The 12,878-nt window shown below is 35.9% G+C and overlaps 1 protein-coding gene across 1 annotated transcript in view; it reads right to left on the bottom strand.

Annotated features, from left to right (window-relative positions):
* The window catches only part of TBC1D5 (TBC1 domain family member 5), a gene marked incomplete at both ends in the record, with an annotated part of 172,926 nt that overhangs the window by 103,528 nt on the left and 56,520 nt on the right, over positions 1 to 12,878 (bottom strand). The window contains 3 exons of the mRNA XM_079538284.1: positions 5,426 to 5,598; positions 11,954 to 12,023; positions 12,121 to 12,171. Coding sequence (XP_079394410.1) covers positions 5,426 to 5,598; positions 11,954 to 12,023; positions 12,121 to 12,171 — 294 coding nt within the window. The remainder of the gene's footprint in view (positions 1 to 5,425; positions 5,599 to 11,953; positions 12,024 to 12,120; positions 12,172 to 12,878) is intronic.

Below are 12,878 nucleotides of genomic sequence, written 5' to 3'. Positions count from 1 at the left end.
AACATGAAAGGCAAGCCGCATTCCAGATAGCAATAAAGAATTTTTATGAGCGCAGCATGCAGGCTCATGCCAATTGCTGGCAAAAAATGGATAGTTTATGGTGGTGACTGTTGAAAAATAGTGCTGTATAGATGAGAATTTGCTTTATTAAGTATTATTATTGTCCTTTTCGTATCTGTTGTAGTTTCCATGGAAATAAACAGGAGGCATTGCTTTTGGAGCGATCTACATAATTACTGGAATTCAACCAGAAATACCAGTAACTGGTACTAATTTCCCAATTCATTTCATGTAATTTAAATGAGAATTAGTTCTTCGTTCATCAAGATTTTGTATTTACTTAGTCTCAGTCATCACTGATACTAAATATTCATTTATTTTAATAGTAGGGCCAGATTTTGGTGGCTCTCTTCCTGCAAGCACAGTATATTGAAGTTGGTTACATCGTAATCGCTGTCCAATTAATTGATGACATTGGATTAAAAATCACAGAGAAACTGGAATCGGTTTTGGCCATGCTATATACTATTTCTGTTTCCTTTTATACTTTTTTTTTTCCCCCTTTGTGAAATGTCAAAAACAAATCCAGGCACCCTAGATGATCTTCAAAAAGTTGGTTTTTTTTTTTTTTTTTTTTTTTGTTTTGTTTTGAAAGACTGGCAATTCAACTTTAACTGAAGATCATGAAGATTTTTACTCAATCTGATGAGCATTTTTTTTTTTTTTTCCCCTGGATAAAATGAATATGATTTATGGTTCTTTGCTGCTGCTGTTTAAATCCTTTAAATTCTCTCTCCAGAGACCAATACAGTTACAGAAAAGAATACTGCCTGGTACCATAATGGAATGGGAGAGAAACTAAAACAGGTGGACGCCCCATAGCAGTGCTCACAGCAAAGCAACTAAGAATAGTAATAGTGGAGCAGCACACCTGCTTTGATTTTGCTGTAACATAACCTTTCTAATGCTAGCTTCAAATGTACCTTGTGACTTGGTTTGTAACCTTCTCTTCATTTTTTTTTTTCCCCCCTTTGCTTCATGAGAGTTTTCTTCTGAGGTATAACTGCGGTATCAGCCTAAAGGGCTGAAACTGAATCTCAAAGTGCAGTATGCAGTACGACTATCTGATCATCGGAAAGTACAGTGGCAGTGGGAGGCAAAGTCATTGACACTGAATGTTCTGAGAAGGCCTCTTTTGTACTGAGATTAAGCTATCATGAAATATTTACACTTATTTCTGCAAGTGCTTTTTTGTTAGATGGATGTGTGCTTAAGAGTTTCCTCAACCAGTATACCATCAGCATATAATCTGCCATCAGAGTTTTGATGCAGAAGCTAGTGAGTTTATGCCATCAGTTAATTTCTGTTCTTAAATAAAGGACTTCATATTTATGCCTTGTCATTACCGTTGTGTGTGTGTCATATATATTTTCATGAGCTGGTTGTACTTATTGCATGCAGTTCTATATGAATTTCATGTGATGTAATATGAATATAATTCACTTTGAAACTCCCACTACATAAAATAAAGTAGTTATAATGATATTATGAGGGGCTCTCCCAATTGATTAATCTTTTAAATGAAGTCTAAAAGAAATCCTCTACTACAAATTGAGAATGGAGGAAAATGTCTTCATATATCCGCGTTTTAGGACTTCTTCAGCCTTTGTTTCTGTCTCGCTCTGGGAAGGTGACCTGCTTAATTTGTCACTGCAAACACTGCCCACTGCAGAAGCTGCAGAATGGTGTTGCAATAATTATTTTTTACTTTAACATGAATTAGATGTAAGGGTCAAGGAAATTAACATTAGAATACCATATCATCTAGTACATTAATCTTTTCTAACTCATCTAATTTTGTAATTAAACTAAATATTGAAACTGTCAGCCCTTCAGAGTATCTAATCTTTCTGTTCAATTTCAGCTTTTTTGTTTTTATTTAGAGAAAAGTTTATTATCAGAAAGCGTGGCAGTGAGCTGTTAATGTAATCAATTCAATTTTACTTCCCAACTATTCTTGTACTTTACTTTACAAAGTAGAAAATTAGATGTGATTAGATAATTATTATAGTTTGGTTAGAATGCATGCAATTTGCAGTGATACCAGGCACGTTAAACAATGTTATTCTGCAAAACATTATCTTAAGGTCAAAAAACTCCATAGCAAATAAAGAAGACTGAAGAATGATAGGACAAAAGCCTTTATCTGTGTATTGCTGGTTCCATTTTAGCTGATATTAATAACAGCTGAATAATTATCACTGGGACATGCTGTGGTTGACTGCAAGTGAATTAATCTGCTATCTCATAAAATTTCTACTTAAAAAAAATACCTGTCTTAATGCTACTGCACATAACATCAATGTGCATCACCACAGAACAAAAATATGGCATAGCCAGAGCAATAATACATCTTACTTGACCTACCACAGTTTTCTTTCTGTTCAGCAATGAAATGAGATAGCTAGGTAATGCGAAGTCTGCTCAATACTGCCTTCCAGAAGATAAAGCAATCCACTCTCATAAGCAAGAACTTCGCAAAACAGCAAGTATCAGAGAAGTTTCATTTTCACAGAATCACAGGGCTTGGTCGGAACCTCAAGAGATCATCGAGTCCAACTCCCTTGGAAAGCATGTACCCCACAACAGGTTGCACAGTTTGGCGTTCAGATGGGTCTTATCTCCACAGAAGGAGACTCCACAACATCACCGGACAACCTGCTCCAGTGCTCCATCACCCTTACTGTGTAGAAGTTCTTCCACATGTTAGCACGCAACTTCCTATCTTCAAGTTTTAGGCCTTTACTCCTTGTCTGATCTACTACACACCACTGAGAAGAGTCTGGTTTCACCCATTTGCCCCCCACCTCTCTTTAGATATTTATAACCATTTATCAGATCCCCTCTCAGTCTTCTCTTCCCCAGGCTGAATAGACTCAGGCTGTTCAGCCTTTCCACACAGCTAATGACGCAATGGTTAACAGAGGACTAGCTCTAATAAACACTGTAATATGTACTGTACATAAAAATGGCATCACACCTTTGCACCACTGGACAGTAATGATATTTAATGAGTCATACTCCAAGTACAGAAATGTCAGTTAAAACTGCTCTTGTTAGCAAGCGAGCATACTTTCAAGAAGTGGGTAGCTACACTTTATTTTAAAGGAACATTTCCGAACATGGAATTACAGAACAGACTGGGGTACCTGATGTCCTGGCCATGCTGTTTGATAAAGAAATGACTACTTGGGAAAATTAAAGGTTAAAAACCAACTTCATGAAAATAGAAAGAGTAAGCAAGAATTTCTATCTTACCACAGAAGTTTACAAGAAGATCCAAAGTAGAAATGACTGCATTTTTAAATAAGTAGACTGTATAACTTGCTCAGGCTAGGGCAGACTGCCACTAAATGAAAGCCTTTTGTGATGATACTTTCCTCCAGCAGCATATTAATATCTTGTCCTCTATATTAAATCAGAAATCAGAGAAGGATGTGACCTCACTTGCAACCTACTTTCCTTTTTTGCCAACACAGATTTGTTCTTTACAATACTATCAACTTCTGAGAGCATTTCAAAAGCCTGTGTTTAAAATATTCTGATGGTTTTTCCCATTGTTAATTTTGAAATTTTTTTTTTTTTTTTTTTTTTTTTTTTTTTTTACAGTCTAACAGTTCCCCGTTAGTAAGGTTTTCCTGATAGTCAGCCTGAAGCTCTCTCTCATAATTCATTCCCTTAACTGTAAGTTTCTTTATTCAGATTCAGTTCTATTTATGCCACACCAGACTGCACCGTTCTTCTGCAATTGTAATGTCACATTTTTGAGCTAAGCCTAATTTTTTTCTTTCAATTATTTCTCACTGAAAGGCAAAATATTAAACTGAACATCCACAGTACAAATTACTTTTGCCCCAAAATATGTTTGCAAATTTCTGAGGTTTATCTTATTTTGTGTGTTTTCATAAGCCTTCAGAAAACAGAGTCACCCTGGCTTTTTTGTTTTCCTAGTTATTTACACCACCCACCTACTCATTGCTATCCCTGAAGTTTATCAGCAATGCCTGCTTTCTCTTCCAGACTAGTAAGCATACTAAAAAACCACAAAATTCCACATTATGCAAAAAAAATGCTTTAATAAGACAAACTATCCTCTTTGTGCTCTTAATACCTTGAGTTTCTTTAGTTTATTCTTCCTCTCCCTGTAGCCCAGTGATATCAAAACCATTGAGGCGAGTTTTGTAGAATTAAATTTGCCTTCCTATGCTCTTTGCAAGTCTGTGACTAATCTGCAGTTCAACTCTTATCTTGAAGGCATATTATGTCTCAGCAGTATTTCAGTTTATGATAACATCAAATTAGACTTTATTTGTAAGTATTGCAGTTATGTTCTGCAATAAGACTCCTTTTCTCTTCCTTTTCACATTTTCTATCAAGTTGTTAAATGTAATTCACAATTACTTTTGGCAATTCTGTCCTACGTATGAAAGTTTTTGTTTTGTGATTCAAGGCAAACTTCATGTTAATTTTAAGTCATTGCAAAAAGTTGGAAAAAGTTTACTTTTCTGTCACTGCAACTATAAATACAACTTGCCCCTTAAGGAATGATCAAAATGAATAATCTGTCTATAATTCCAGATTACGAAGGCAAAATTCTTTCTCAAAATCACAGTCAACTCACAATACCTCATAGTTCGTGCAAGTTGTATGCTTTAGATTCACCTAAATAGCAGCCATGTGTGGTTTGTACACCACACTGAAAACATACATTGACAAAGCCTCTAAACCTCTAAAGTCACAGCTGACCTTAACCCCCCCCCCCCCCCCCCCCAAGAATGGGGTCACACAGGACAAAGCTAGCTGAACAGACCTGAGCCACTTTAATGGAACAAGGACTACCTGAGCTAACTCTGTGTACAGTTTATCATCATTATGTCACATCTTTTAACATTCCCCACAAAACCTGCAATACCAGTATCCAAACCTCCATTACTGCGACAGGGGAAAGTTCACTGACAGTGAGTGAATTGGTAAAAAAAAAAAAAAAAAAAAATTAAGCAAACTACTCAATGCTGGTAATTTTTGTCCTCCTCCATCCCTTGTCTCCTGTTGCTCTATTACTTTTTACAGGAAAATCACAGGTAGAATATGTGATAATATTCACAACTGAATATATACTTCATAACTGCAACGAGAATCTTTTACAAGTCCCCCAGTATAGAACTGCAGGGACTCAATCTGCAGAGGGAACATCATTGTCACAAATATCTGTGTGGTTTATTCACTGTAATGCTGCCAATTAAATAAGGTCTAAGAGTTAAGTACTTCTTACCCTCATTCCTCTAATTATAAATTTCAGGACAAAATCATCCTTCACAATGAAATAAAACTAGAAGGAATTAAGTAAAGTGATACAAACACTTACAGTCCGTAGATCTGTGGAGCAATTTCCAGTCGGTTCAGATGCATATACAGCTCAATATCATGTTTCTTCAGCAGCTGATCCTGAATTTGGTTTACTTTAGTTACAATAGCAATAGACGGGCCTAAGTCCTGTGGCCTTGCAAATGGCATAGGTGTAATCATCACATCTTTCTCCTGCAAGCACAGAAAACAGGAAAAAAAAAAATTGAACACCCCTTGCTGTTTACCTATGCTACAGAAATTTTTTGACTTAAAATCTCTGGTGTCAAAATAAACTTAAAAATATCAATAGTCTTTTCCTTTTCCAAAAAAAGAGCAATTTCAAGTAACCACTTCTGTGGCACCTATTGTGGGTTTCCCTTCCCCAGGCATTTCATTCCCTTGTTCTCCAAGTCAAATCTATGTACGTGCTTTACTTTCCACATGCTGATAAAGTGTTGACAGCTAGAATAATCAGCTTTAATATAAGCAGTACTTGTCAGACCAAAAAAAAATACAGATGAATAGTAACTTTGTAGAGAATATATGCCCTCACAGGACAGTAAGCTGCATTCCAAACAGCAAATAACTTATTTTTAAATAACCTTTCTAAACAGGCTTTCCTTACTCAGAAAATCATGTGGTGGTACCTCAATATATAAAAATCTTTAATAAAAGATTAGAAAAATCTTTAAAGCCACAAAGAAATAGAGCAGTAAGATGAACTTAAGGATAAAAATGCAGCTGGCTGGACTCAAAGGTTGTGTTAATTATGTCACAATCTGTAAGATGACACACGCAGGTGAAAACAGAGGAAGAAAACTACTGGAGCATAGGCATCCTAAATCAGAAACCCATGGAAAGGAGGATAAGAAACAAAAAAGAATAAATCAGACATTTCAAGAGAAAGATAGGGGAAAGGGAAATGAAGAATTAACCTGTTAGGAGCAATGCTAAAGTTATTAGAAAATGTTAGAAAATTAGAAAGAAGATTGGAATAGTAAGAAGATTCCACGAAGATTTTGTTTCAATTTGTAATCATGGCTCTCAGAACTGAAAGCTTTATTTAAAAAATGGTTCTTATTTTTATGTACTTTTGTTCATTGTATTGACAGAGAAGCATTATCAAGGTCAAAGGGTTAATATTTTAAGACAACTTAATTACTGCTATAACTGTTGAAAGACAGCTTCACTTGGTTCAGTTCAGTGAAGAGTACATTATTTCTAACACTTGATAACAAAGAAAGGTGTTTTTTTTTTTCTGTTGTATAAACTATCTCCAAGGTTGTTTCCTATGGTATTGTCCCCTCTTCAATCCTCTTCTCTCTCCATCAGCAATTTAAGAGGAAAAAGAGCAGTCTGCATATTTCACAATTACTTATAACATGGTTTAATATTCAAGTGGACACTTAACATCTAATAATCTCTATCAAATAGCTTACAAAAACAGGCTTTTGTTGATCTCCTTTGCTTGAAATTTTTGCTCTTAATTATTCCATTTCTGTACTGTAGAAAATAGAATGTGATGCTGAATGCTGATTTCAGGTAAAATGCTTTTATTTAAGGATCTGATAAATTATAAATTGCATCTTAAAATCTGCATCATTATTGCTTTGCTATGACAACTTCAGCAAAGGGAATGATCTGTCTACTATAATGCAGTGGTTTTGCAACGCTATTGTAGTAGCAAGAGACGTTCAACTCAGGTGTCCTAGCAAATCACTTGACCAAAGCTCCCTCACAGTCTGTCAAACAAGGTTCACTGAAATGGGATTGTTTCATTCAAAAACTTTTGTGTTCTGCCAAAGAGAAATTTAAAATAAAACTTCTAGTATCTTAAGGGTCAATTGGAAATGCTGTTTATTATTTAAATACTAATGTTCTTTATAGTCAAATGTATTTTGTGAAAGGGCATTTCTCCTACCTATTGTTTATTACTAACTTCCTTAATGAGTAAACTTTTTTTTTTAATATTTGTTAATTAAAAGAAGAGAAGAATATTCAAGCTGAACAGTTATATCATGGAAAGCATAACAGCTATGTAGAATATGTGAATCATGGATGCAAGTGAAGTAACCATATTTGAATAAATGCTTCAAGAAATACTGAAAGAATGACCTTCACAAAAGAGCAATCTCATATTAAAAAAAGACATTCACCAAATTTAGCACATAAGTCAAAAAAAACATGCAGATGAAGCAACAAGCCTGTGATGATAATTAAATAAATCTGTGACTTGGAAAAAAAAGATTCCTATTTCCTTTCCTAAGAAGTGAAAAAAGTAAGAAGAGTGTTGACTCATGAAAGATAATCAGAAACTAGTGGTACTAGCCACTAAGGAGAAGAGGCCAGCAATACTCTCCTCTGAACACAGACAGAAGCAAAAAATTTTTATAGGCATAAATTCTTATCTAGAAATCTCAACATTAGACTCTTTCAAACTATCAGATGTTTTAAAGCAAGACTAGGTAGTTGCCTAAATCAGCCTTTACACCATTAGTTGTCTGTGGGTTTATAGCCATCTTTACAAAATTACAAGACAAACTCAAGTGTCAGAAGATTCAGATTACCAAAACTAATGCAAACTTCCTCCTAAGGATGAGTGCCCAAAAGAAGTTACTTGTATCTCACAACATTTGTGCATAATTCAGCATGGACGCACTGCTGACCGTGAAAATCAGCACGGTTAAGAGCATCAAATAATATATGCTGCCTTGCCATTTTTAAAATCACAGGGTAAGTAAATGGTGTCCATCAAAATGCAGTTCATCAGAACCACAGAAATTAACTCCATTAACAGAAATCTTCAAAGCATGACAACCTCTGTGGGCAGGAAGATAATAATAGTCAATGTACAGACTGTCTGTGCCTCATGATTTGGGGCATGAAGATATCTGGTGAACGACTAAAGTCTGTAAGAGAAGTTTGTTACCTCCTTTCATGCAGTTTGTTTGGAAAAAAAAAAAAAAAAAAAAAAAAAAAAAAAGGTAAATTCAGTCAATTGAAATTGCTAAAAAAAAAATAAATAGAAAAATAAAAAAAAAATCACATCAAACATGAAAGACATCTCCCAAACAGAAAGATGCTCAAATGAACTAAGACAACTAATCCATTAAAATGCTTAAGTAGAAATGACTTGCAGTGTCTCTGCCTAAAATTCAGAATCTGTGTGCCCACACTCATACTCACTACTTATTACCATGCCACAAGGGACAAAGCTCTTCTTTTTTTATGAGCTCCTAAGTCTTGGCAAACCTTACACAGGGTTAGCCATCTACTGCTACCTTGAAATAGAAATTATCAATCCCAAAGGAATGCAGTTCACAATAAAAAGACAAAAAGGACAGCTCAGATATTTGCTATGCTATTAACAAGACAGCATCAGATTCACTTCTGACAGTTTAAATATGGATATCTGTGAAATGCAACTGAAAACTTTAAGTATTAGGAACAGAATCACTAAATCCTGCCACAGAACATTACCTAACAGAACACATATTGGAATGGCTGGTATCTGATATTAATACAACTTATATATTCATGCATTTAGGAAACAAATGCTACAGTTGTAAAGAGAGGCTAGGACATAGCGCAAGTATAAAACACGGACAGATTTCTCTCATTAACCACTAGGGAATGCCATAGCTGGAGAAGCTCCTCTAATGGCAATTGGGAGTAATGGAACCAACTGTTAGAGGCTATAAAATGTAACACGTATCTCAGAGCACATGCTTTCATTGCTTCATTTGTGAAGATCCAGACTTCATTATGTAGCCAATCCACAGTCATGATTGTAAAAAGAATACGTACAAGAAAGGATTATTAAAGATTATACATGTTTGCAAAGAACAAGAACAAACAATTAGATATTAATCCATGTGCTTTGCATTATTAATTTTTTATGCCATGAAAGAACTAGAAAGGGCAATGTAAACTTTCACCTTCTACCCAGGCACTGTAAATCTGTAAGCCGACCTAGTTATTTCCTGGAAGAAAATTCAACCTCAAACTTCACCACATTTGTGACAGAAATTGGAACAAATATGTTTGAATACACTGAATTCTGAAAAGCTATGCACAGAGAAGTGTCTCACAGCTTTATTGTTAGAATAAAAGTGACTATGTAATAAGTTCATAAAATTTGTATCTCATATGCTTTATCTGCAGTTACTGAAAATTATGTAAAACCTAAATCCAAATGGTAATTTATAACTGTAGATAGAGAATAATGAAATCAGAATTGTTTGAGCTGGAAGGGAGCTTTAAAGGTCATCTGGTCCAACTCCCCTGCAATGAACAGGGATGTCAGGGCAGTGGAGAGGTGGGGGGTCACCTCCCCTGACATACTGGCCACACTTCTTTTGATGCAGCTCAGGATATGGTTGGCTTTCTGGGCTCTGAGGGCACACTGCTGGTTCATGTCCAGCTGCCATCCACTAGTATCCCCAGGTCCCTTTTGGCTGGACTATGATCTATCCTTACATGTCCTAGCTTGTAAGACAGCAGGATTTGCCTTGGTCCAGATGCAAATTTTTGCATTTGGATTTATTGACCTTCATGAGACTCACATGGGTCCAGTTCTTGAGCCTATCTAGATCTCTCTAAATGGCATCTTATCTCTCAGATGCGCCAACTGCACTTCACAGCTTGGTGTCATCTGCAAACTTGCAGAGAGCACACTCAATTCCATTGCTGATGTCACTGATGAAGATGCTGAAGAGCACCACTCCCTGCACTAACACCTGAAGGGCACAACTCACCACTAATCTCCATTCAGACACTGAGTCACTGACCACCACTCTCTGGTGGTGGTCTCTCACAATCCATGTGCCTTAGCATAGCTTCCAGGAAGATCAGTTCCATGACCTTCACTAACACAGAGACTGACAGGCTGTAGTTCCCTGGATCGTACTTGCTACCCTTCTTAAAAGTGGGTGCTATATTGGCTTTTTCCTGTCACCAGGGACTTCAACTGGCTGCCATGACTTTTCTAATATCATTGAGAGTGACTTAGCGAGTATGTCAGCCAATACGGGTCCCTCAGGACTCTGGGACCCATGGACTTAGCAGATGTTCAGTTTCCTCAGGTGGTCGCAAACCTGATCTTCACTGACAGTGATAAGAACATTGCTCCCCCAGCCTTTCTTATCTGCTGTTACAGTTGATGTTACAACTGGAAAAATTATCATGGCAAAAATAGAAAACCAACCAAACAGGGAAGCAATACTCACCTGTATCTAAAGATCTAGGTTCACAAAGAAAACACCACAGAAGAGGAATCTCCAGAAAGAGATCCTTCCCAGTGGCAGTCACCCTTAAATGAGGTCTAGGAGAGATGCAGCCAGGCTCCACCCTTTCCAGTCACACAGCTGAATTGCTTTCACCTGTGCTCCCATGGCTGACTCAGTCCTTGCCTCAGGTGATCAATCAGTGGTTCAGGCAGTGACTCAACAGTTCCCATACACCTTCCAATCCATCTGCTCAAGATGTGTAAAAAGCAGTTGCCAATAAAGACTGAGGCTGGGTATTTCAGACTTTTCCTTGTCCACTGTTACCAACAAGCCTGCCTGCATTACTCACTATGGCAGGTATACCTTCTGGGACTTAAGATACCAACGCTCCATGTTGTGTAAAATATATACATAAATACATTTAAAAATTTAAATACAAAAGAAGCCTTTAAATAGCACTTGGACAACTATCTTTTACTTCAACTGACAGACCAACCATCTGCAAAACTAGTACACGCTAATTAAAGTTTGCGAGTATAGTTTTTTGTGCACTGATAGGTGCACAAAAAATAGGTATCAAAAAATGACCAAATTCTTACTGCTTTTTTCATTAACTTTACTTGCCCCATGGTTTCAGTGAAAAACGATGAAGTACATCAAGCTGGAACTGAGTCTAGAGCCTAATTCTTTTAGTATATAACACACTGAAATTTTTGGACACCTGCAACACAGATGTTTTGCTAGAGTCTTCTATCTACACTTTAGCAAAAAAACATTTTTCAGCATTAAAGAAGAGAGGTATAAAAAGGGAAAGAGAATCTTTGAGAATCTTGTCACCTCTTCCTTCCTCTCGCTGGTGTGATGTGACGACAGAAAAAATGTAATTGAAGAAAATTTCAAGCACCTGACTGAGGCAAAATGGACATAAGGAATTGTTAAATCTGCCGTGCATGAAAAATGGTTATTACAGGCAAGGACTAGATAGCTCTGCAAAGAGTTCAAAGAGGACAGGAAAAATAATAGAAAACAAAAAGCTCTGTAGAACTATACATAGAAAAAGGTTTTCCATGAAAAGAAGAAGCATACTAGCTGCAGTGAAAAGCTACACATGTGATCAAAGGGCACAGACATTGCCTTAGAACATGCTCAGGCCAAGAAGAAAAAAAGGAAGGAAAAGAAAATCGTTGACAAAAAGAGATGGTTAAGAGAAAAAAAGTTGCTTTAAGAGAAAATATATTATCGTCTTCAAATTACTTCAATCCTATTAAAAACCACATTTGCTTAAGAATAAAAACAGTACTTTTTAAGGTAATATTTACCTTCTGACTGTCATGCTCAAAAGTTGAAAACCAATGCTCTGCAGTCTTCATAAGACGTGTGAACATTGCACTGAAAGGGGAAAATCCAGAAACATGGTGTTAAATAATGTATTACATTATTTAATAATAAGAGTAAATTAAATGTAAAGGAAGTTGTTTAGACTTACTAGGCATCATGTTCCAGATATTCAGGATTCAAAAGAACTTTCATTTCCTCACTGCAAAAATCAACAGTGAACAATCTAAATGTGAATGTTTATTTTTGGTCAGTGTTCTGTATGTAATATTATGTATTTATAAGCTAACTTTCATATAAAGAGCAGATGAGAAAACTAGCCTTTTTAATTAAAAAGAGCGACTCCATTGAACAAATGAAGTCTTTCCTTTTTATAAAGATCAAAAACAAATTAGCTGCCTTGTCTACACTACAATGAAGTAACCATCTAATTATTCCAAATAACAAATTACTGAATGTCACAATGTATTATTTGAGTATGCTTGATCTAGAATAATTGATTGCTGCACAATCTATCACTGTTTGTCCAAAACAACAACAAAAAAATATGGTTACTGGTCAAATATGCAGTATCAAAACATTAATTTATTTTGTTTTAATAGCCTGTATTTTATTGTACTTTAACAGCAATTAATCAGTGACAGCACCTCTTTTCCATCTACTTTGCTGTGTAGGTCTACTTTTTCAGTGGCAGTGGAACAGAATGCTCTGCGTAACATATGGTAATTTTGAGTTACTTTGCAGTGAAGAGCATTTTCTAGGGAATTTCAGGATATCTGAAGACATACACTGAATAAAATACATACTTGTAAATAAATTCCATCCTTACACTAATACTACGTTTGGACAATCATATTGTGGAGTACAATATTATATGGCATACGTAATTAAACTGTTTTTTCTTCAACA

The sequence above is a fragment of the Tetrao urogallus genome (genome assembly GCF_951394365.1).
Source record: "Tetrao urogallus genome assembly, chromosome: 7".
In the NCBI taxonomy this organism is placed as follows: domain Eukaryota; kingdom Metazoa; phylum Chordata; class Aves; order Galliformes; family Phasianidae; genus Tetrao; species Tetrao urogallus.
The sequence above is the reverse complement of the archived record's forward strand: the minus strand, read 5'-3'. Positions and strand labels throughout refer to the sequence as shown.